The following is a 26,272-nucleotide window of genomic DNA, read 5'->3' as shown; positions in this document are numbered from 1 at the left end:
TTCCTTAGACAGGGGTTGTTGCCCGAAGATAAGGTTACATCTCGGAGGGTAAAGATACAAGCAGCACGGTTTTGCCTTCTCGGGGAGACACTGTACAAAAGAGGATATTTCGAACCCCTTCTCAAATGCCTTTCCAAAGCCGAGTCGAATTATGTCCTCAGGGAAATTCATGAAGGTGTGTGCGGAGACCACTCAGGAGGAAGGATGCTGGCACAAAAAACCATCCGAGCGGGTTACTATTGGCCCACAATCAAGAAAGACTCAGCTATTCTTGTCAAAACCTGCGACAAATGTCAGAGATTCGCAAGAATCATGAAAGCAAGTCCCGAGAAGTTCACCCCCCTCACTTCTCCGTGGCCATTTGCGAAATGGGGGGTGGATATAGTTGGTCCAATGCCGGTAGGAAAAGGTGGACGAAAGTTCTTGATTGTAGCTGTAGACTACTTTACTAAATGGGCGGAAGCAGAAGCGTTAGCAGCTATAACTACAGCGAATGCCATAACCTTCCTCTGGAAGTCGGTGGTGTGCCGGTTCGGGATTCCTCATGCTTTCATCACAGATAATGGGAAGCAGTTTGACTGTGAACCATTTCGGAAGTGGTGTTCGGAGCTCCATATCCGAAACCATTATGCTTCGGTACAATATCCAAAGGCGAACGGTCAGGTAGAGGCGACAAATAAGACCTTGGTAAAGATTCTGAAGAAAAAGCTTGATAAGAAGAAAGGAGCATGGGTTGAATACGTTCCAGAGGTGCTGTGGTCGTACCGAACCACCAGAAGAACTCCAACCGGTGAGACACCATTCTCACTTACATATGGAACCGAGGCGGTGATACCTGTGGAAGTAGGATCTCCAAGCTTCCGTGTGGCTCACTACAACCCAGGACTCAACGACGAAAATGTTAAGGTACACCTGGATCTCTTGCAGGAAAGAAGAGACGACGCTCATGTCACATGGGCGGCGTACCAGAACCGAACGGCTCGGTATTTTAACAAACAGGTGGTGCCTAGAAAGTTCCAGGTCGGAGATTGGGTACTCAGGAAGGTGAGCTTAATGACGAAGGATCCTATGGAAGGCAAAATGGGACCCGTATGGGAAGGTCCCTACAAGGTAATAGGATGCCATCAGAAGGGAGCTTATCGCTTGATGATAGAAACAGGGAAGATGCTTCCGAGATCATGGAATGCCGAGCACCTGAAAAAATATTTTATGTAATTTATTGTTTTCTTTTCAAGTTTTTTACAAACAATTTCATATTCAATAAAGAATGTCTACTTCCAGTATATATTGACAATGGCAGAAATCCAAGAATCAATCCGATTCACACTTAGGAAAAGTCTCTCGGTTTGTTAACACCGAGAGCAGGAAAAGTCTCTCGGTCATTCAACACCGAGAGCAGGAAAAGTCTCTCGGTTTGTTAACACCGAGAGCAGGAAAAGTCTCTCGGTTTGTTAACACCGAGAGCAGGAAAAGTCTCTCGGTCATTCAACACCGAGAGCAGGAAAAGTCTCTCGGTTTGTTAACACCGAGAGCAGGAAAAGTCTCTCGGTCATTCAACACCGAGAGCAGGAAAAGTCTCTCGGTCATTCAACACCGAGAGCAGGAAAAGTCTCTCGGTTTGTTAACACCGAGAGCAGGAAAAGTCTCTCGGTCATTCAACACCGAGAGCAGGAAAAGTCTCTCGGTCATTCAACACCGAGAGCAGGAAAAGTCTCTCGGTCATTCAACACCGAGAGCAGGAAAAGTCCTCAGAGGATACGAAAAGACTTCATAAAAGAAAAATACCTAAGTAAAAAGGCTTCTTCGAATCAGAAAAGAAAGAATTAAAAGGAAGAAATTTCATTCAAAAGATATTCTATTCGAAGTCTTGTACAGGTAAAAATGTACAGGTAAAGAAAAAAGAAGATAAAAATTCAAGACAAGGAACAGCTTCTAGCTGGCAGGATCGTCCAGAGGGTCTTCTCGGGGATCTGGCGCGTCAAGACCCCAATTCGGAACATCGGGCATGAAGTCCTTCCCGAACTCCTCCATTTCCTGGATGGCTTCTTCGGGAAAACCCACCAGCATCGGATCAACCGTTTTGGGATCAAATTTATATTGTGGATTTGTCACCAAAGTTCAAAAATTTTCGAAACCCCAATGACAACCTCGAGACCAGCTATGATCCCGGAGATGTGGTGCATAGCTCAACTGCTTCAGATAACGCTTGAGCTTTGCCCGATCTGCGTCATATCTGGTCCTGAGCCGAATCAAGAGACTCTCCGAATGATCCTGCGCCTTGACAGCTTTATCTCTCTCGGCTGCAAGTCTTTCAACTTCATCTTTAAGCTTGTCCTTTTCGGCTTCGGCATTCAAAGCATTTTTGCATGCCTCAGAGCATTCGTTCTGCACGGCCGACAAGCGAATGGACAATTGGTCTGCGCGATCCAGCTCGGAAGAAAGACTCGCAACAGAGCGAGTGTACCGATCGTTGGCCTCCAGTACTTCGTTCCTCAAACGAGCGTTAGCAGAACGCATCTCGGATATGATCGAGTCCCGGGAGGCGAGTTCCTCGTCCTTGGACTGAAGAAGAGACTTCAGCGTCGCAACTTCATTCTCTAAACCAGAGATACGGGCCTGCACTTCGGGAGAAGGAGTAGGCGGAGGCGCAGGACGATTCTCGTACTTCTGCCAGAGGGCAGTCATCTTCACTAGAAGCTGTCAAGGAAAAAGTAAGCAAAGACAGAATCAAGGTGCATGCAGAATGAAAAGACCTAGCCCCAGAAACTTACTTGATAATGAGAAATAAGAATGCCTTGAGCGATCTTCTCGGGAGAAGACGTCCCTGCATTCCCCAGATATCCCTCGGGAATTAAGTTCTTTATGGCCTCCATCGGATGACCCAGAAGACCCCTGCCCAAAACTTTGAAACCGACCGAGACCCTAGGGGAAGAGCTGGGACCCACATGAGGTTCAGCCCCTACACTTGGGGCCGCTTCAGACCCGTCAGGCCTTAATCCAGAAGGGCTGACTTCGGCACGAGTGGAAGTTTCGGGAAGCACACCTGCTTCAGGGATAACATTCTCGGAGTCGATCCGAGGCTCCTCAAGCACTTCGACACGGGGAGTTATTTCGGGTTGACCAGCATCTCGAACTTCAGAGGCAGAGCCCGGTACCTCCTGATCAACCGCTTCCTGAAAGGCGCGAGGCTCTGCGACATCTTCAGCCTCAGGTACTCCAGTAGAAGTCTCGGTTTGAACAGGCGCAGAACATTGAACTTGGGGGGTGGTATGCCCCATTTCACGATTTTCTTCAGGAAGCGTTGGTGTTTCTGGACGTTCAGAAGAAGGAGTTCGGGGAGTACCTTCTACTTCAGACTCCTCAACCAGAGCCTCAGCTCGGGGGGTGGCAACTTCCTCATCCATCTCTTCAAGAGATTCGCCACTTGAAGCGAGGGGCTCTTGGCACACTTCCTCGGCGTCCGAAGGTGTTATAACCACTTTACCCCACATCCGCTCGGCGTCCGCGAGTCTTTGAGCCATTCGGTCCTGGGCTGTGAACTTCCGCTTCCTGGCCGGATGTTTCACCCTACGCGCTACCGGGATGTCTTGGGCCTCAGGTACATTTCCTTCTCCTTCCCCAGACCTCTCAGGCTCCGCACATTGTTCACCATGGAACGAGGCCTCGGAGCTAGACTCATCCCGTAAAACAAAGGAAGGGGCAGGGCTAACCTCGGGAATGAAACCCCGAAAGCTGGCAGACCCCTCTTCAACGTTCACCCTAGGTGATGGAGCCGAAGGAGGAGTCCTCCTTGCACCCGAAGCAGCCAAAGGAATCTTCTGTTTCTTTTGTGCAGGAACATCCCCGAGAACTTCTTCAGAATTTTTAGTCGACCTCTTCTTAGTAGCAGGCCTCGGGGATGGAGGGGCGTCATTCCTCTTCTTGACAGACCCCCTCTTGGTGATTAGTTGTTTGTCTCTCGGAATGTTGTATCCGAGAAATTGCCTCAGATTCTCCTCGGTGACGAGATTATCAAAATCAACCTCTTCAAACTTTTCGGCCTTGACCCTGGCAGCGGACCACCCACTTATCTCCTTAACATCCTCCAGTTCGGATACAGTGAGAGAAGGGGGGTCGCTTCGGTCAGATCGCAGCAATTGCCAAGTCCGAGGCATCATACGGTCTTCAGGAAGAAGAGTACCTTCGGGGCATTCCCACTCCCCGGAAACTCTGAAGAATTGCATCTCCCAGAACTTGTTGTTCGTTAGCCCACTCTTGAGCTTGATGAAGACAGGCGGGTGACGAACGCAGAGTTCAATCATCCCCTCTGCAGTCTGCCTCGGCCTATAGATGTTGAAGAATTGCAGGATATTCATCTCCTTCTTCAACACAAGCCTCCACAGGATATAAGAAGCAAACAGGTACCGCCAAGCGTTGGGCATTATCTGACTGGGCGCGATCATCAGAAAAAGAACAAAGTCTCGAGCAATCTCCAGAAACGGCAATCGGAGACCAGCAAGAAACATCCTCTCGTACAGAGTAACGTCGCCACCGTCGATGACCCTGGTTCCAGGCGCTTGATAAAACAGCTTTACTGTTGGAGAAATTTCGTAGTTCGAGCGAAGGACACTCTCATGCTTCGCAAAAATAATGGAGTTGACTCTGCTCCCTAAAGGAGAAAGATCCACAGAGCCGTCGGATCTCTTTGTCCGAGCCCGAGATGTGGCAGGAGCATTTGGGACAGTTTTCTTGGGAGCCATGGAAGAAAGAAGAAGAGTGGAAACAGAAAATGCAGGGAAAAGAAAAAATTGAGGAGGAAGACGACAATGAGGATCGAGAGAAAGTAGATAAGTGATGAAGAATGAACAGTAAAATATTCTAGCTTTAAATACCTCCACCCCTACGTGTCTGGAATGCCAAAAGGCGCTGTCGATTCAAAATTTCTGAAGGTGAAAAGGCGCGCCTTCCGTACTCCAGGATTAAATGCACTGTCTCGACAATACCATTTCATGATGACAGAAAGGGCGGCGGTACAGAGCTGACGTCGTCATTGGAAAAAGAGGCGGTAAGATTTAAATATTTGAACTGTTGAAAAGACGCGCCCTTCACAGTAGCGAGTACAGAGTGGCAGACGAAGAATAATTCCCTTATTTCTCTTATCCTTGAAATCAGAGAATTAGGGGGGTAACTGTTAGGGATAAAATTAACCCTAGAGACACGTGGACTCAGAAGCATCTCAGATCTATGTCTCGGACATTTATTTCGGCCAGCGAAGAAAAGATTGCCTAGGTATAAATAGATCTCGGAGGCAAAACGACATCTCGGTCTTAACACTCCAGGTTACGGTATATGGAACGTCCCGAGATATCCAGGTCTGAATAGGGCGAGCATATCTCGGATATTTGTGTCTCGGAGTAATAACGTCTCGATATATCCCGAGATCTCTAGGTCGGAGCGAACACGTCTCGGATATCATCGCCTCGGAGGTTAACTGAAATATGCTACAGACTTCTAAAAGGTGCCATGCGCCACGTCCGTCTTAGAGTGAGATAAAGATAGAATCCCAGAAGATCAGGGATAAACTACAGATCCATAATTTATGGGATAAAATGGTTATTGACATGGAATCAAGTTCAAAGAAGTACAAACGCGACCAACTATGGACTTCACACTCCTACTCGAATTCCCTGAAGATGTAGTTAAAGTTCAACCAGGCTAGGACTCAAACTCCTAATCCAACTAGGTGTGAAGAAGGTCCGGCCTATAAATAAAGACCGTCACACCAGGTATAAAAAAAAACCCTCGAAGCTCTTAAGATTAATATTCAGAATACTCTGCAGAAAACTTTTTAGACTGACTTAGGCATCGGAGTGGGCGTGGTCGGCACCCCCGACGAGTTGTTTGTTCCTTTTTGCAGGGTTGAGGTATTCGGTAGAAATCAACGGCGAATCTTTAGGCGACACGTCACCACACCGGAAACTGTACCAACAAAGGTAATGCGTTATAGATACTGTACAAGATATATTAAGTAAACATGTCATATGTTAAACAATATGGTCTACCCAAGATATTAACTCCTTGTTGGTATGATTGCCACTGTCCCGAGCGACCTATAGTACAATATAGGTGCCCCATATATTGTCACATACCATCATATACTAGCAGCCCAATTGAGTCCGACCTCGGGTAGCCCATGCTACTAGTAAAACAGTAATGGTGACTCATCCGTACATGGTGCGATTGTCACAAAGAGGTTATTGGATCCAAAGCCAAACAATAAAAGTAATTTTCTTTGACCATAGGTTAATGTTTATAATAGTAAGCCCATAACCGTTATCCCGCACCTACTGTTGTATCATGTCAAACGATGCAATTTAATTCACAAGAATCACAACTTTTACATGCATGTGTTTACAATCTCGTTATTTTCAATATCTTGTTATCTATAAATTATTTTCCCAAAAATAGAGTTCACACTGTTTTAGAAAGTATTTCATGCGAATTGTAAATATGCACGTTTAACATATAAAATAATTATGCTATGTAGAAGTGTAAATAACAAGCATATGTGCGAGTTTTACTCACTTAAGTCGTATGGTTCCTTCATAAGTCATCTTGAGGCTCCACAACCTCAAAATCTGTGAAAAGACCTGACAATATTTTCTAACCTAGACCTAAAAAGGCCCTAAGTCCTAAACTATTCAAAATAAGCTTACTGCATGGCCAACGGACGTTTGGCCAAAAATGAGTCAAACGTTCAGATTCTGGACAAAAACTCATTCTGAACCAAAAGTTCCTTATAGACCTCATTATGAAGCGACCCAGGGTCCTTATATGATCTCTAACACAGTCCTAAACTACAATAACACTCCAATTCATAACATGGTACATCTAAAACCTAGATAGGGATTCAAAAATAAGAGTTATGCTACGAAAATGAACTAAACAGTATATAAGCAATAAAATAGGAACCTAATAACAGTAATAAAACACAAGTTAGGCTATAAAAGTTACCTCATTTAAGAACAAGGAACCAAGAGAGCTACTTCTCTATCCAAATCATTGTCTCTCTCTTACTTTAGGAATAAACTAGTTATGGATAACTTCACAAAAATGTATCGAAGTATACACGCTTTAAACGGAAGTCTACCAAACTAGCAAAGGTGTCAAACTGAGGTAGCCAAGTATCAAAACCTCTCATTTAATGGTATTCTATTAGCATTCGCTGTTAAATCCTAACGGAGCTCGACTCACGTTTTTTTTTTTAACCCTTTATACTCCTGATGCCCCTCTCTCTCTCTCTCTGCGTGCCGGCCAATCAACCACGACACGCCCTCGAGACCGTCCTTATAGTGTGCCACCATGGTCTTCTCTCTCTCGGACTCCCGAAACTTCTGGAGGTACACCTTGAGAGGTTGCATGTAGTCCTCAAAGCCTTAGGCACTTGTCACAGGCCTCGCCGGTGGCGAAGTAGATGAACTCCGACACGCACTCTTGCACGGTATCCTTGGCGTCCTTGGAGATCTTCGTTTTCACCAGCAGAGCCTTCTTCATGATCCGACTCTCGTTCGCGATTTGCAAGAACCGGTGCTCTATGAGTGGTGACATCTCATTCGTTGTCGGAATCCACCATTGAAGAACGATTTTGAGTTTTTTAATTAGCTGGAATTCGTGAAAATGCGTGGAAATTTATAGTTTTGATCCGATTGATTTTTCTCTGAAATGAAAGGCTTTTTTAGTTGGATATATTTTGTTTTTTCCAGTGTGTTTGAAAATTTTCATATATTTAAGCAATTTGAAGAAGAAACGGAGGAAGAAAAGGAAAAAGATTTTAAACAATTTAAGCAGCAAGCCGATAAAACTCCATTTAGTGTAAACCAATCCATAACATTTCCACCCAAAACCATATCAAAGAACAAATCTATGGCCTCTCACGCGTACCCTAATTGCATAAACCTAGTTATCATCAAAGTCCAAGTAATCGCATTTTTCTCAGACATTTTCTCAAACACCTTATACGCTAAATCCACATCACCACTACCCTTTACAAGAATATCAATCAATGTACACCCAACACACAAATCAGACTCAAAATATCCATTCTCTATGACAAACCCAAAAATCATCTTCCCGATCAAGATATTGTATGTATTGTCTGCATTCAAACATGCTCGAATCACAGCCACGAAGCAATATTCATTTGGGTAAAAACCATTCTCAAGCATTTCAAATTCGATTACTCGGAAGAGAAATTAGAAAACAAAGGAATAAAAACCTATGGTTTTGACTGATAAGGCTCAAAGCTTTAGATTTGGATCGAAATCTCCGGCAAGTCAGGGATTCGAAGCTGGATATTTATTTTCCATTTGACATAGAGATGGATACAACATTAAGCGTAGCAGCTAAAATAATTGCAAAACTGGATATTACCGACTAGGACGTGACTTGAAATGGTTGAAGAAATTGCTTCCTTGGTTCCTGAATGGAGGCTCAGGCCAGTAATAGAGGAAACACCATGGTTTGCTTTACAAGCTTATATCATAATTGTGTTTCCAACCATAACTGTAGTTGATTGGTCGGCAAGCAGAGAGAGAGGGGGGGACACTGAGGGGCATAACCGGTAGAGAGGTTTAAGAAAAACACGTGGGTCACACGTGAGTCGGGCTTCGTCAAGATTTAACAGCAAATCCTGACTAAATACCCTTAAATAAAAGGTTTTGATACTTGGCTACCCCAGTTTAAGACATTTGCTAGTTTGGTAGGCTTCTGTCTAAAATGCGTATACTTCGATACCATTTTGTGAAGTTATCCCAACAAATTAATGGGACAGAAATAGGGTGAAAAGGTGAGGGTTAGGGGTGTACTAGCAGTAACGGTTAGCGGTTATTGGCTAAAACTGCTAACCACAACCGCTTAAGGTGGTTATTGAATTTTAACGATTGCAACCGCAACCACCTCCGCCTAGTCATTTAGCAGTTATTATGTTTATAACCGACGGTTTGAAAACCGCTTTCTAATTTGGGCCTTGGGCCGGTTTTTGGATAGATTTTAATTTTAAAAAATAATAATAATAATAATAATTTTTGGATATTTTGGTACAAAATTAGCAGATCTAAATACAAATCCCAAACACTACGAATCCAAATAACCAAATACAATTATTAAGGGTATGCGGTTAGCAGTTATTAACCGCCTTCACCTACCCCTAAAACAACGGTGATTTATAACCGCTTTTGAAAGCAGTTATGCAATTAGCGGTTAACGATTATAAGCGGTTAGCAGTTGCGGAGTGGTTATAACCACCCGTTTGTACAGGACTAGCGAGGGTGAGACGTATATATAGGTTTAAAATTGCACAAGATAGGGCTGAGGTGTAATTTTTTAGTACTGCCAGACATCGAACGTTCAGGCAATACTATCGCATGTTCGGGTACAGGGTTACAATCACGAGAGAGAGAGAGAGAGAGAGAGAGAGAGAGAGAGAGAGAGAGAGAGAGAGAGAGAGAGAACAAATGTTGAGGTCCACAGGGCCATTTAGGATCGAACACTAGCATTAGCCGATGACTCTAATACCACGAAGGAAATCACAATGATAAAGAAAATAGCACAAATGATTTACGGGTGGTTCGATATGTACACCACTCTAAAAGATACATCTTACTTTTATCTTATAATATTTTCAATCCAAAATGCTCTTATTTATAGGATAATTGGGGTATGTGAAGATAATAATATAAGTATGGTATCAAATTAGATTTGAATTCAATCAAATATGATTACTCAAAACATAATAGATTACAATCAAATCTGATCATATATTATAGCATTGGGGTTATGTCAATGTCCACACGTGACTTTCCATAATTTTCTTATGTGTGTAAGACGAAAGGATGATCAATGTTTGGACGAAGGTTAATTAGAACGAAATCTTGCTCATCCTCATAATTATTTTTTTTTTAAAGGAAAATATTAAAAGTACGTACATTTACATACGATTAGCTTACGCGCTAATGTGATACTGCTACATCAACCTCAACAACAAAATTGTCCAGCAATTTCCATGGGGTGGCCAACCACCACATTGGAGGTAAGGGGGTGGCCAGTAACCCCTATTGAACCTTTAGGGATGGTCATAACCACCTCTAAAGACCGAGATCTGGTCTCTCCAATCTGTTAAATCTCTCTAATCTACCATGCATGGTGGTTCAGATAATGCCGACCAAGAGAATAAGATCCTTGCATCTCACAATGTATGTGATAGCACGTCATTTGAAAATTTGAAAGAGATATGTTGTTTAGCATTCCCAGGTGACATGGCATGCTATATTCACCTTTAAATCAATTTTAATTTAAAAAAAATAAAATTAAAAGGTAAATTGAGCATGCTGCATCGGCCGAGAATGCTAAGAGAATGTTGGGAGAATGCTAAAATAGCATTTCTTAATTTTTGATGACATGTCAACATATTCACCATATGAAAACATATACACCATTAGATATGTAGAATATAATCCAAATCATGAAATTGTTCATCTCAATTTCATTTAAATTGGAGAGGATCTTAATCCCCAACCAAGAGGGGATTTGTTTCAAAAAAATATTATTGACGTGATAGTAATACGTTGCATTGTCACATTAACACATTAGGGGGAGTATATAAATGCTACATAGAGGCATCATTACTCAAAAACTAATATGGAATCAAATTTACAATCACCTTGGATTATGGCTTTGTTGGTTTTTGTTTTCGTTTTTCATGACACCAACGTTAATAAATAACTGAAACTACAAAATACTCAAAACTGTTTTTACTCTTATGTTAAATCAAAACATTTTAAAAAATAAATAAATAAATAAATCCTTCAAAAGTCGACTTACCCCCTCAATCTACCACCATATTTGCAATGTATCTAAAGTATTTCAATTGATTTGATGCACCATACCATCTACTATTAAAGTTGCAATGTTACATTTTCGCCCGTAAAAAGACAAAAAGATCGCTAAAAAGAATTAGTTAGTTTTTTTTTTTTTTTCAAAAACACTCACGCACATTGGATGTGGTCACAAGATGACCCATGATGCGGTTGTGGGTTATTCTTATTGTTTATATATATATATATAGGGGAAAGTACATTTTACCCCCTGATGTATCCATCCATTGTCAATTTGACGCCCAATGTTTACTTTTTGGTAGATGACCCCCCCTGAAGTTGTATCTGTGTGCCACCGTGGACCTTCCGTCCACATGCCCATCAATTTAGACGGAAATCGTGTCACGTGCAGCGCACGGTCACGTTTAACACGGTTTACATCCCCAAATTACCCTCGACATCATCTAACCCACTCCACTTATATTGTCGACCATTATGGGGCTTATTTCTTGTCTTCTTCCACACCGAAATAGACCGTAGGAGCTGGATAAATTAGGTTTTGAAGTCTTGCTATTGTCGATAATGCAACCATCTGGACCATCGGGGACTGCTACCTCAAAGTCGGATTCCTCAACGAGTTGGGCAACATTTGCAGTGAAGCCACTCTGTTATTGCGAGCGTCCGACTTGTGTGTTAACCTCATACACTGAAAAAAATTTCGGTAGAAGGTTTCGAAAATGCGAGAATTACAAGGTATAAGTCTAAAACGCTCATTAACTGTAAATTTATATGATGGGGATGTTGCAGATTTTCATTATTTTGAAAATTAGGCTTTAGGTTGTGCCCATTGTTAAAGTGGGCAGTGTTCATGACTTTTGGATTTGGAAAATTAATTCGCATTTATGGGTTTGCTTGATTTTGGAACAATGTAAAGCAATTCTTTAATGAGTTTTTGTCTAAAGGAAACAAAAATTCAAATACGCACACAAGGTATATGATGAAATGCCTCAATCAATATGCCGAATTATGGGAGGCTTGATGGAGATTCTTGAAAAATACTGAGTTGTTAATGCACTGTTCCTCAGTGTTTTGTTAATGTAGGTATTATTTTTTGCATGAAATTGTGATCGTTAATGCATAAGAATAGAGATTATTGAAAATGTAGTTTCTTAGTAGTTGTAGTTGTTTAAAATGTAGTTTATTAAAATGGTCCTAACATTTTAAGTGCAGTTTTATTCTAATTTATAAGTACATTTGGTGTGGTGGTTTGTTTTTAGGGTTGAGGGAATGTTGTTCTTATTTTATTTACATTTTTTTTTTGTGTGGTTTTGTAGATAAATCGGGCATGTGGTTTTTGGGAATGAATTGATTCTAAAATGTGTCAATATGGAAAGAGAGTGGTAGGCCATTTGCGGGAATGGCATGTAAGTTTGATTCAAGAAGCCGACCGTTGTCGAACAATGGTTGAAATTGAAGTTGCAAAGTTGAAGGAGAAGATGGAGAGTGAAGCAGCTGAACAATGTCGTATAATGGTTGAAACTGAAGTTGCAAAGGCGGTGGCGAAGATGGAGATTGAAAATACCGCCCTTCGTAAAGAAATCGAGATTGGGCAGATCAATTATCAAACAATGAAGAATAATTATAGGACAATAATTCTATGTACATGGATATTGATCGTAACATGCCTTTTTATGACAGGATCAACTTCAAAAGGTGCGTTTGAAGTTGGACGTGGTCGTATGTTGTTACCTTAAAGACAATGGCCTTTTGTTTTGTAATGTTGACATTTTTTATGTAATGTAGGCCATGTTATGTTGTAATGTAGGCCCTTTTTTGTATGCGTATAGGGTTGATCTTTAGGACACAAGTTTGTAACCTAAACACAAAGGGATGTATGTGATTTGGTAGTTGGCTATTTTTTGTATGTGTCCTAGAATTGTTGATCTTTTGGTTATTTTCAGCTTAAAATTTTGGATAGCTTGAAGGGTAATCCAACCTAATATGAGATATGAGTTATAGTTTGGTAAATTTGCACCTAAATTCTTAATGGAAATAGATAATTACATTGCACATTTCATTGTCCAAATAACTTTGTCCAAAAAACCCTACAGTTTTTACCATGCAACTGTTACGTGCCTAATTACTCAAACACATAATAGATAGATAAGAGTAGTTCGAATTACATTGCACATTTCATTGTCCAAAAAACTCTACAGTCTTTACCATGCAACTGTTACATGCCTAATTACTCAAACACATAACAGATAGATGAGGGTAGTTCGAGGAACCCTAATACCTCGCAAATCAACTCAAGAGCTGAATATTAATAATCTTTGCTTACCTTTATTTATCAACTCAATAGGTTTATATAGAATTACAAAGAAATGCGATAGGCATAAACTACTCCCATATGGATAGAGATATATCCTATGACTATCCTATCACTAACAACTATTAATAAAGATAATACTCAACTACTTAGGGATAACACATTATCCCTTTACCCCTTACTTAAAGATAGACTCTACTAGATAAATAATAACTAAATAATAAAGATACATAATAACCAAATAACAAAGACACATGACTACTTGTGAACTCTGTTATTTTCATCCTTTATCTCATCTGGTACGTAACAACAACCTTACCTCCAAACACATAATTACATTGTCCAAAAAACCCTATAGTTTTTACCATGCAACCCTACCTCCAAACACATAATTACATTGTCCAAAAAACCCTGCAGTTTTTACCATGCAATCCTACCTCCAAACACATAATTACATTGCACATTTCATTGTTTGAAATAAAACATTACACCAAAATAAGATAAATAAATAGAGCTAATCAATGCTTTCACTCTAGCATTTTCTTCTTCATCTTTGAGTCCATGATCTGTATCCCTTTCTCAATTGAATGCATCATTCTTTTACCATTCTCTTTCTCCTTGGCAACCGTTAACGATTTCACAGCTGGGGTTGCTGGGTTTTCACCATACACTTTCCCTCCTCATCCATCTATTGTTCTTTCAATAAGGTCAATCCAAACTGGTGGTTTGGGATATATTGGAACTTTCAGTCTGCCTGACATCCTCCTGGGTGGTGGAGGTGGTCTAAGTGCAGGTACAGGAGGTTGCCTATTCCAGCTTGGTAGTGTTAATTCTGTAATATTTTCCTGCCATCGGTTTAGTGTCAGTTGGAATGATAAATACTCAAAAGACTATTACATGTGAAGTTATAAAAAAACAAAAATAAAGTAAAGTTCTTTCAGTAAATACCACATCTCTTTGCATAGATGTAGAAGGTGGTTCAGTGGGTTGCTGTGTCAATTCCATTGCATTTCCCTGCCATAGGTTTAGTGCCAGTTAGAATGTTAAATACTCAAATGTACAGCTACATGTTAATTTATAAGAACACTGAGACAAAGTAAAGTAGCAAATAAATACCACATCTCTTTGCATAGATGTAGAAGGTGGTGCAGTGGGTTGCTGTGTATTCCTACTACAACCAGGTGTTGAAACACCTGTACTTACAATTTTCCTTGCACTGTCTAATAAACACAAACAAATAGGATTAATCAATATCATGTAAGCATGCAATATATTACTCAAAAGTGTGACTGTATGCTTACTCTTTTGTTATGTGGCTGTGCACCTCCCCTTCTTATGTTCTTCGCTGGATTTGTGCCCCCCCTGATACTACTGCTGCATCCTTCACTTTGTGTCTGAACCCCACCATGATGAAGAAGAAAAAAATGCCAAAGGTAAGCAACCCAAACCATGTAAGCATCGACAACGACAGTAAAACGATTAGGTAGTAAACTCACACTAGCTGGGGGTGGAGTAGGCAACTCAACCTCTGTCGTTTGCTGCCTATAATTTGATGCCAACTGCTTCTTCCTTGGACAAGTCCTGCTATTGTGCCCCAACATTTTGCAATAACCACATGTACCCCTCAATCCAAACTTCCTCATCCTATGAAGATTCTTGGGATTTCTTGACTCATCAGGAGCTCTTGTCCTAGCCTTTCGAGGTCTGCTTGGGGTCACTCGTAATCTAGGCGGTTCCAAAACACTGTGGTGGGTTCGAATCCACTGTTCCTTACTAGGAACTGGATATATAATGGGAGCATACACCTTCTTGTAAATCTCAATGCTATAGTAGTGATCCACATAATCCTCTAGTTTGTGTCCATGGAAGGTAATTACAAAATGTGCATGAGCACATGGGATCCTAGTCATCTCCCACTTCCTGCACCCACAAGTCCTCTTCCTCAAATCTACAACATACGTTCTACGTCCCTGCTCTACTTCAAAGAGGTCATCACCAGCATAACGGGAAAGACAGTTTGTTGCCTCTTCCCCAATCGCCTCAAGCTTGTCAACAATTCTAGGACACAACTTGCCCTTCAAAGTTTTAATGCCATCTCTTTTTACTTGGTACCTTTTTTGAAGTTGCTTCCTAATCATCTCCAACATTGTCAAAATCGGCTTGTCACGAGCCTTGAGGATATATGAGTTGAAACACTTAGAGATGTTGTTGACAAGAAGGTCGCACTTTGGATAGTCACTGAACCATGATCTTGACCATCCACTGGGGTCAATCTTCTCTAGATACTCGAAGGCCACAGGATTCAACTTCTTAATCTCTTCCATGTGATGTCTGAACTCAATATCAGTGTAAGACGATGTTGCAGCCCACAATAATTCCTTCAGTGCCACCCCCTAAACCCTTTATCCCGAAAATTGGCATATAGATGCCTTACACATATTCGGTGGTCTACCGTAGGTATAACAGCATCAAAGCTTGGAATAAGATCCTACATCATTCCAATGTGAAATTATGTAAGTAATAAAATGTAAAATGAAATGTAAAATTATTTATAATTCTAAAAAAAAAAAAAAAAAAGTTATGTAAGTAATAAAGCTAACCTTCTGCCGATCAGAAATGAAAGTAGGCCTAACATGCCTCGCATGGGACCCAAGGTCTGAAACTAGGCACTCCAAGAACCAAGTCCAGCTTTCTTTTATCTCAGCTTTCACAACGGCAATTGCAATAAGTTACATGTTGTTGTTGACATCTCTGCCAACTGCAGCTAGTAGTGTTCCCTTGTATGGACCCTTCAGAAAGCACCCATCCAGGCCAATAACAGGCCTACAACCCTCCAGGAACCCTTGCTTCATGGCTGCAAGGGACATATAAAGTCTTTGGAACAAAGGTTCTGAGTTAGGGGTAGGTCTCTCAACCTTCATCATAACACAGCTGCCCTTGTTTGTTTGCCTCAAAGTTTCACAGTAATCCCACAACCTGCTGTACTGTTCACCCAGATTACCAAAAATCTGATTTCCTGCCCTTCTTCGACCCTTATACATTTGGCTCCTGGTCACTTCTATGTTCCATCTTCTCTTCACTTCATCTTGTATCACCTTAAGTGGCATGTCTGGTTGAATCTTAAACTTGTCAAACAACTTATCTGATATCCACCTAGAATTCACAATTGAGCTCTTGTATACACGATTACAAGAGTGTTTAAGTCTTAAGGACCTTACTTCAAAAGACTGCTCATCACTCATATGTCTACCATAGACTCTGTAGTCACAAGAGGGATCTCTACAAATTGCAACACATCTGGCTCTTTCATTTTTTTACAAACTGAATGTCTTTGCCTCTTTGTACATTGTACTGCTTAACAGCTTCTCTGAACAGCTGTAAACTAGAAAATTTCATCTTCAGCTTTAGGCTTGGATTGACAAGGTCCATCGCATGGAATTCCGAACCAAGATTAGATGAGATCTCACCAGAATCATTATCACTAATAAGTGGTGACAACAAGATGTCACTTCTACCCATTTCAAAATCATTGTCTACCCAGATGTAGATGGCTCACTTCTACCCTGAGATGTAGACGACCCACTCCTACCCTAAACTCCAGCACCCTCAAACCCATCCCCATCCCCATCCCCATCCTAATTCCCATTCCCATTCTCATCTCCATTCTCCCTATCACCCTCCACACACTCATAAGTTGAGGGGCCAGCCCTATTCACATCATAATTAACTTCAAAAACATCTTCATCATCGCTAATTTTATCATCCCACCATGGATCATTAAGAGCAACCCTACCTTGAACATCTTCCTCTCCATCATCTTCCCCACCTTCCCCTTCCCCATCCCCATCCCCATCATCTTGGAAAGAAATAATATACAGTTCAACAACATTGTTCTCCACATGTACCAATGACATATAATGCACATCATAATTCGAGGACACTAGATGCAAACCCACAACTAGATCTTTATTGGGGTCTCTAAAATAAACTAAGTCACCCGAATTGTACCCATATTGTTCCACAATAGACTCAAGCATAAAAAAAGTAAAACTATCCGGATCAACACTTTCAGGATGAATAACCATTTCACCCCCCGAATAGATGACTCCATATGCTCTGTCGAACCTACCCTCATAATTTATCTCAAACACCAATTTCATCCTACACATGCAAAAATATCACATTATCAATTGGACTAGGGGACCCCTAGCATACAATTTTAATTTTACATTACATTACATTTACAAGATAATTCATCCAGCGAAAAATAAGCTATGAACCTGCTGCCCTCAATATTCCCTTAGGGAATTAATATGTTATGCACCAAGAGAGAACATGGGACCACTATATTATGCAACCAACTAGAAATGGTAAAAGATTGAGGGTGCCTTAGTGTGAGGGGTTTTTATCTTCAAAGCATATACTTTGGATGCTTGGACTACATCATTGGTTAGTTTTAGAATGTTTAGAATGTTTTGAGTTATTTCTTCCTTGGTTAGTTTATGATTGGACTGACTTTAACCTACTAGAATGTTTTATAAATTATGCATCCTTTTTTTTTTTTTTTTTTGACTTGTGTGTGCTGTGATTTAATTATTTGTGAAAAGGTGAAGGACTTATTTGATAAAATTTTTATTGAAGTGGGGGAAAGTGACTGAGTTGCCTATGTATCTTCGTGCATATAGGTATGTCTGCTGTGTATATATGGCATCCTATACAAAAGTAATTCTATTCTATGGAAGGTTTGGGTAGGCTTGTATCCTTAACATGGCTGGCATCTTTAGATGGCCTTTGAATTGATTTTACTTTGACTCAAATCTATTAGAAACAACCATGTGGTTATGTACCCTAAGCATTTTTTACCACCAGCTCTTGGGATAAATTTTAAAAGAATCTAATTCTGTTTCTTCTTCCGTGGCTTTGGGTATGTTATATAATGTGGTTGAAATGTAAAATTATTTTTCTCATTCTAATGTGTTCATGATACACTTTCTGTGCTTTGGGTATTTTAAGTGTCTGCGAAGCATACATAAAGTCCATTGTATTTTCTATTTGAGCTATGTCATTAAAGCACAATTAAAATAAGCAAACAAATAAACAAACCCTCAACTGAAATCAGTGTCAACCGAAACCCCAAATTCTCCACAGTTGTAATGCTTTTATCCCAAATCCCCAACAACCCCAAAACCCTAGAAATTAGGAAACAAATCACCAATCACAATTAAAATATGCAAACAAAATAAACAAACCCTCAACTCAAATCAGTGTCAACCGAAACCCCCAAATTCCCGACAGTTGTAATGCTTTTATCCTAAATCCCCAACAACCCCAAAACCCTAGAAATTAGTAAATAAATCCCATACAACCGAAACCCCCAAAAACTCGACAGTAACTGTGCACACACCTACTATTCAAAACCCAAATACTGACAAACCCTAAACTATATAGAAAGCACAAAAAAGGAATGAAAAAGACATTCACCTACTTTTTCGGTTTGGTTGAGAGAATATCGGTGTCAAGTGGGGACCAAAATTGGGAAATCGATGTTGCCTTCTTCGTCGCCTTCTTCATTTTGAGTGCAGAGTGAAGTCAAGTGGGGAACAAAGTTTGAAAGTGAGGTTTTGGAGGGACACAAGACATTGATATGTGGGTTAGATGATGTCGAGGATAATTTGGGAATGTAAACCATGTTAAACTTGACCGTGCACTGCACGTGACACGATTTCTGTCTAAAATGACGTGCATGTAGACGGAAGGTCCACGGTGGCACACAGATACAACTTCAGGGGGTAAAGTGTACTTTCCCCATATATATTCCCTTTTTTGGATTTTTAGAGGTATTTTTGTCTTTTGCATAATTTATAGGAGTATTTTATATTTTAGGAGATAAAAAGGGGACATTGCAACCCATTTGATAGATCGATATGGTACATTAACCAGATTAATGCTCTGTTTGTTTCGACGTAAAATGCTTCCTGTTATAAAATATTTTCAATGAAATCATTTTTCAGAAAAATGATTTTCTTGAAAATATTTTTCGGTGTTTGGCTCATATGAAAAAATACCAATGGCGTAAAACGGAATCCGGCTACGTCCGGCCACCATCGCCTAATTTTGGCAACAAGATTCAGGTCAAACTAGATGGAATTTGACCAGTACGGCAGAGCCTGCTCGGCTAGATTCCAGCAGAAATTTCGAGATTATGGCCATACTGGTCAGATTCCGGCCAGTTTGGCCGGAATCTGGTTAGTGTTGCCGGATTCCGCCAATCGGATACTAAAATTCGGAGATCTTCGGCAGTAGAGCCGGGCTACCAACAAACTTCAATGCCCGACGGTGGCGGATTCTCACAAACTTGCATGCAATAATGAAAAGTTTAAATCTAGAAAACGATTTATGCTTTGTTTGTTTCGGCGTAAAATGTTTTCGCCATTTTTCGATGTTTGGTAGTGGCGAAAATAATGGTCAACGGAAATCATTTTTAGTTTGACCGTAAAAGCCTCTTTAATTTTTGAAATTTTTTGAATTTAAACTCTTCATTCTTGCACGCACGTTTGTGGGAATCTGCTACCGCCGGGCACTAGAGTTTGTTGGTAATCCGACTCTACCGTCGAAGATCTTCGAATTTTAGTATCCGATTGCTGGAATCCGACACCGCCGTCGAAATCCGGCAATGTACTAGATTCCGGCCAAACTGGTCAGAATCTTAGCAGTATGGCCGGAATTCGACTAGTACAGCCGAATTTACGCCGTTTTGTTCGGATTCTGGCCAGATTGGTTGGAATCTAAAAATTTCTTCTAGAATCCGGAGGACCAAATTTAGGCCAAACTGGCCGGAAACTGACCAGTACGGTCGGAATCCGGTTGTACAATTTGACCAAAATCTGGAAATATCTGTCGGATTTCGACGAAACTGGCCGGATTCCAGTCGTACTGGTCAGATCTCAGACAGTTTCATCGGAATCTGGTTTGCCAAAATCCAGCGACAGTTGCAGGATTCTATTTTACACCGTTTGTAATTTTTTCATACGAGCCAAACGCCATAAAATATTTTCAGGAAACCAATTTTTTTGAAAAATGAATTTGTTGAAAATATTTTATGACGGAAAACATTTTATGTCAAAACAAACGGAGCATTAGTTTTTCAAAAAATTAAAGAGGCTTTTACGGTCAAATTGAAAATAATTTCCGTTGACTATTATTTTCGTCCTCACCAAATACCAAAAAATGTCAAAAAACATTTATTAGAACTTATTTTAAGCTGAAACAAATGGAGTATAAAACATTGAGGCAGGCATTTTACTTCTACTTTTTAGAGAGAGAGGCTCTGAGTTTTTTCTAGAGAGAGAAGTTTCAAAAAGAGATTGTTGTTTGTGGGGAGGGAGGCTTCACGCCTCCCTCCTCCGGGTTTTTTGGTTTCCAACCTAGCCCTTTTGGGCTAGTTTGGTTCTTTTGTTTCTCCATGGTCAGATTCATTGAAGTTTTTGGTCCTCCCGGCCTTGATCCGATGAAGTTTGTTTATGTTTATTTCTTTTCTTGTTTTTCTTCTGGCAGGAAGGCATCATGAGAAGTCCTCGGGGAGTCTTTTTTCGGTTGTCTCCGGCGATCTCTGGCCGTTCTTCTCTTCGTTCTTTTGCATTGTTGAAGCCAAATCTGGGATTTTCCGACGGTCCTCTCTCGACACGCGCCTCGTCGTCGTCTTTGCCGTCATTTTTCGGTCCAACTGCTACTCTCCACGGTCTCATTGGATCTCACGTTCACGGCGTGTGACCAGTACCCGTCAAGGAGTTTTGTCTCCCTGGTCGGCGCGTGAGGGTCACGCCCCATCTTCTAGGTCTTGGTGGCTGGTGTTCGGTGGTCCATGGTGGTTGTCTGTGGCGGGGAGATCTCCGAAGCCTGTGCGTGGGTGGAGAAAAACTCCTTGTTTTGGCCGAATTTATGTTGGTTTTTTCTGCCGTGTTATTTCTTCTATTCTGTTGTATTTCTTAGGCTTTTTCAAAGTTTGCTTGTGATTTTTGTAGATATTATGGGTTTGTTTTTATGGCTTGTTAGTTGGAATCAACCCTCTCTTTTTAGTAGTGGAGTGTTAATGTGAGAGAGTGGCTCAAATGTCAGTTTTTGTAATATTTGTGTAGTTGCAGACAACACCTAAGTCAGTGTATAGAATGTTTGTATTTCTACTCACTATAACAGGCCTTCGAGCTTTTACTATAATGAATACAAAGAGCTCTGTTTCCATTAAAATAAAAAATAAAACATTGAGGCAAGTGTTAGATTGAAGTATAAAAAGTATTTTTGGCTTTTTTTTTTTTTTTTAATTTTTTTTAGGGATAATTGCACCGTTGGTCCCTGTGGTATACCATAATTATTTTTCACTCCCTATGGTTTAAAAAGTTCATGGGAGGTCCTCGTGATATACAATAATTACAAATTGATCCCTGGCGTCAAATTCTGTTAAAATTTTTAACAGATTCTGTCAAATGCCACGTCAGCGCCACGTGTCGCCAATAAGATGGCGACACGTGTCTACCGTAATAAAAAAAATATAAATTTATTAAAAAATAAATATAAATACTTATTTTTTTATAAAAAAAATTCAAAAAAAAAAAAGGTTGAAGGGGTGGCCCAGCCACCCCTTTGGGGGTGGCCGCGCGCCACCCCAGGTGGCCTCTGGGGGTGGCGCCCGGCCACCCCAGGCGGCCTCTGGGGGTGGCGCACGGCCACCCCCAATGGCCGGGGGTGGCCATCGGGCCACTCCCTTTCCCCATTTTTGTTTTTTTCTTCTTTTTTTTTGTTTTTTTTTTAAAAAATAATAATAAATAAATAAATAAGTATTTTTTATTTATTTTTTAATAAATTTATATTATTTTATTAAGATTATACATGTCAGCGCCACGTGTTACCAATAAGATGACGACACGTGGCATTTGACGGAATCTGTTAAAAATTTTAACAGAATTTGACGCCAGGGATCGATTTGTAATTATTGCATATCAGAAGGACCTTCCATGAACTTTTTAAATCATAGGAAGTGAAAAATAATTATGATATATCACAGGGATCAACGGTGCAATTATCTTTTTTTTTTTTTTTAGAAAAAGTAGAGCGTTAATTTGCTCATTCTGAAGACTTTTTTGTTTTGAACACGCTCATTCTGAAGACTGACGTGTTTAGCATGTTAATAATTCTATTGCCTCGTCAGAATTGTTACCCATCAAAGACACGTGTCTTGCAGGTGGCAAGTGGACCCAAAACCTTTTGTTTTTCTTTTAGATTTTTGCTTTTTTTTAAAAAAAATATATATATATATATTATAGGAGAGAGAGTCAAAGATGGGGGAAGACTGGTCAACAGGTCAATGGACAGTCAACACAAGTGTGGGATGGGACGTAGATATCAATATGTCTTGTCCCTTCCATCCAAAAGATTTCAAGCTTCCGTGCACCAAAGTAGAGAAGATTAATCCACTTCGATTAAGTTTTCAATTTGTTTTTATTTCGAACAATTCAAAAGATGATTCGCTTAGACACAAATTATGCTATTTTGTCTTATTAAGTTGTTCTTTTTTTCTTTTTCTTTTTTTTCGTTTTTTCATACTAATTTAGGCCCATTTGTTTTCGTAAAATAATTTTGAAAAAATATATATTGTGATAACTTTACAAAAATGTATCGAATTATACGCCGTTTTGAGATAAAAATACTGAACTAATAAACGTCTCAAATTGGAGTATCATAGTTTCTAAATGCCTCATTTAAGGATACTCTGTTAGGATTTATTGTTAAATCCTAACGGAGTACCAAAAATATCCTAATTTTTTTAGAAAAAAAATGCTAGGATCTAGGTGTTAGTAAGAATTTAACGAAATTTACAAAAATATCCATGCCTGAATCTTTGAAATTTTTTATAATTTTTTTAAAAAAAAATAAACATTGGATATTTTGAGAATTTTTACAGGATTTAACAGCAAATCCTAATAGAGTACCCTTAAGTGAGACGCTTGGAAACTTAGATACCCCAGTTTGAGTCGTTTGCTAATTCAACACCCGTATCTTAAACGGCGTATAATTTGATATCATTTCGTAAAGTTATCTCTTTTATATATATATATTAAGTTAACCTGTAAATATTTTCAGTTAACAAAGAAAAATAATATTCACAAAGAATAAAAATGGTGTACTCTTTTCATCAGTGCAAACCAATTTATGAGGCTCTTCTACACCTTTGAGCAAGCAATTATGAGAAGACTCCTTACGGAGCCTACTTGTCCAAGCAAGTAGGCCCCACAATGGCAATTTCTCAATTGCCTGCTTACACATAAACAGTTACGCTAGATCTCAATCTTACTCCTAAAAGCATTCTATTCTAATATACTCTATTTCTTCGTAGATCATCTTCATTGTCTCACTTTCTTTCTTGTAACTCCGCATATCAGGAGGCGGAACTAGCATTTTAAGTTTGGGAAATAAAAAAAATAAATAAAAGAAGGTGTGTGTATGTGTATGAGGGAGAAGGGGAAGGAGGTATAAACCTGCCAACAGGGGATGCACATAATGATAATGATAAAATTAATTATCAAAATTAACAGAATTATCAAACTGTAATTTATTTCAAAACGAAATACTTACAGAATTAACAGGGGATAATACAAGCAAGGAGATCCGAGGATCACAATAAGATAACAAGAGAGCAGGAGATAGCAGATTTCGAAAATAAAATTTTCCAGTCTAAAAGCTTCTGCCTTACCTTGAAGGCTTTGGTCCTTTATATAGACCAATTACAAGGGTAAAATAGTGAAAACAGGACTGTAGAACAACATGCGACGGCACTGTAGCAGTTAGTAAAGATGTTGGGAAAAGTGGCGGATCAGCAGCAGGTGTAATCAAAAGTCCGCAAAAAACAAACAAACTTTCGGTGGAGCTCTGGGTGGAGCCAATAATGCTGTCTGATGTCTTCAAAAGTCCACAAAAGACAAATAACTTTAAGTGATGCTCATGGAGGAGCTGATAATGCTGTCTGATGTGTGAAAATAATAGTAAACCTGTGAGGGTCAATAGTCAAGATCTGGAATATCCTCAATACCTAGGATAGCATCCAGCGCATCTTGAGTGGTGAATGGGTCATGCCCGAACAGGTGGCGGTTTACTCCGCCACAAGCCAGTAGTATCCAGAGAGAGCTCAGAAGAATTATCTTCTTTTAGAAGGGCCTTTTTTCTTCTTCTTTTCTTTTGTCGAAGAAGATGAGGCAACAGATTTATTATCAGAAGGTAACTTTTATATATATATATATATTTTGGTGGCCCCGGTGCCCCGGGGGGGGGGGGGGGGGGGGGTGGGGTGGGGTGGGTTAAAAAATAAATTTTAAATAGATTATAGGATTTTTTTTTATTTTTATTTTTATTTTATTTTTTATTTTTTTAAAAAAAAGAAGTTGGGAAAAACAATGTGGCTTTGGGGGGCGCCTTCCATTATATGAAAATATAACAAATATTTAGTAATTATTTATATGAGCCAAATACCGAAAAATATTTTTTGAACAATTTTCAGAGTTACAAAAATACAATGAAAAATAGCCATTTTTTTTTTTTTTCAAGAAGTGTATATAGTGACATAAAATATTTTAAGTCGAAACAAACCGTGACCAAGTGAAAATATAAGGTTGAGTTTATGGAACGTGTAATTTAATGGACATTTTTTCTTTCTTTCTTTATTTTTTTTTAAAAATATATTGGGTCAAAGAAAATTGACACGTTTTTATAAAGCATGCGATTCTCACATACACTCCTTAAAATGTACATTTGAGAGTCGCATGCTTTGTTGATCCACTTAATAGTCTCTTTGGAAGCCCTATCCGCCTCTTCGGAGGCCTTATCTCAGTTCATCTACTCCATAGGCTCCCCCGCCACTACAAATGGCTTGGCTATCTTCTTCCTCCATTGTGTCTTTAGCCAGATTTGTCAAGGATCTTGGGTCAAAATTTTTGAAGCTAGATCTACTTTCTTCTGCCAAATATAGCCACTACCATGCCCTCTGTCGTATTCCGCCTACACCGACACCTACTTTGTCTCCAACAAACTCCCACACATCGGAGTGTGGCTTTCATGCGTCAGCGAGTGGATCTCACTCTCCGAGGCGTGGTGGCAACGTTCCTTCTCCTAACTTCCTCCCCCGCTATTGTTGTCAATTGGTCCTGGTATCCCTCTTTCTTCGAGCCACAGATGTAGGTGTTGGGTCTTCACGTGCTTGTGCCTGGCTTTCACGCGTCAAGACCCTTCAACCCCCTCCGCTCTAGCAGTTGTCGATGTTCTGTTTTGTATTTTTATTTACTGGTTCTAATTTGCTTTGGGCAAGCTTCGTTTTGTCCTTTATTAGTGTCTTTTTTACCGTGGTGATTTATCTTTGGGTGTACCATTACAACTGTTTTTTTGTTGGACTACAGATCAGGTTATTGGATCTTTCAAGGTTTGTAATTCTTCTCATGCCTCTCAGTTGCACCATTCATGGTGCATCTTGCCAAATCGCTTTAATTGGCGACTACCTTTTTTGATTTTCGTGCTACAAAAGTATAGGGACACGTTATTTATTTGATGTATTTTTTTATTTTTATTTTTTTGTTTATGGATACTAATGAAGTTAATTCGATGTTCTTTATTGGATTGCCCATTCTATGTTTTTTTTTTTTATTTACTTTATTATTATGTAATTTCTTTCTTGATGTACTTATATATATAAGGGAAATGCTTGTCAATTAATATTTCTATTATTTATCTTAAAAATCCTGACAATTGTTTTGAAGTTCGTAAAATTCACTGCAAGTCAATACACGGAAAAGGTAGTCAAAGCATCTCTTTCTGAGACTTAGTGGGCACGACTGTACGACCAGATGACCAAAAGGGCTACACACTATTCAGCAGCCCTTTTGCTTTTTGTTGAATGCATGTAAAATTACTTGCTATTGAATTAAACAAATTGGATTTGTTTGGTAATTCTTTTTTTTAAAAAAATGGTAATAAAAGTTGATTATATAATATAAAAGGATGAAAAGAGTTTTCAATTCTTTTTTGGAGAAAAATTTTTTAAAAAAGTTATTTGGTA

At 39.7% G+C, this 26,272-nt stretch overlaps 2 protein-coding genes across 2 annotated transcripts; both read right to left on the bottom strand.

Annotated features, from left to right (window-relative positions):
* Positions 1-2,118: 2,118 nt before the first annotated feature.
* On the bottom strand, positions 2,119-4,739 carry LOC133882088 (uncharacterized). The gene is made up of 3 exons (XM_062321191.1): positions 4,405-4,739; positions 2,946-4,047; positions 2,119-2,697 (listed from the first exon to the last, which is right to left on the bottom strand). Exons 1-3 carry the CDS (start codon positions 4,737-4,739, stop codon positions 2,119-2,121), a joined length of 2,016 nt encoding a protein of 671 aa, XP_062177175.1.
* Positions 4,740-15,908: 11,169 nt separating this feature from the next.
* LOC133882086 (uncharacterized) lies at positions 15,909-16,698 on the bottom strand. Its single transcript, XM_062321186.1, has 2 exons — positions 16,502-16,698; positions 15,909-16,437 (listed from the first exon to the last, which is right to left on the bottom strand). Exons 1-2 carry the CDS (start codon positions 16,696-16,698, stop codon positions 15,909-15,911), a joined length of 726 nt encoding a protein of 241 aa, XP_062177170.1.
* Between the last annotated feature and the right edge of the window lie 9,574 nt (positions 16,699-26,272).

The sequence above is a fragment of the Alnus glutinosa genome, chromosome 11 (genome assembly GCF_958979055.1).
Source record: "Alnus glutinosa chromosome 11, dhAlnGlut1.1, whole genome shotgun sequence".
NCBI classification, from domain to species: Eukaryota; Viridiplantae; Streptophyta; class Magnoliopsida; order Fagales; family Betulaceae; genus Alnus; species Alnus glutinosa.
Note: the sequence above shows the minus strand (reverse complement) of the source record. Positions and strands in the feature narration are given on the sequence as shown.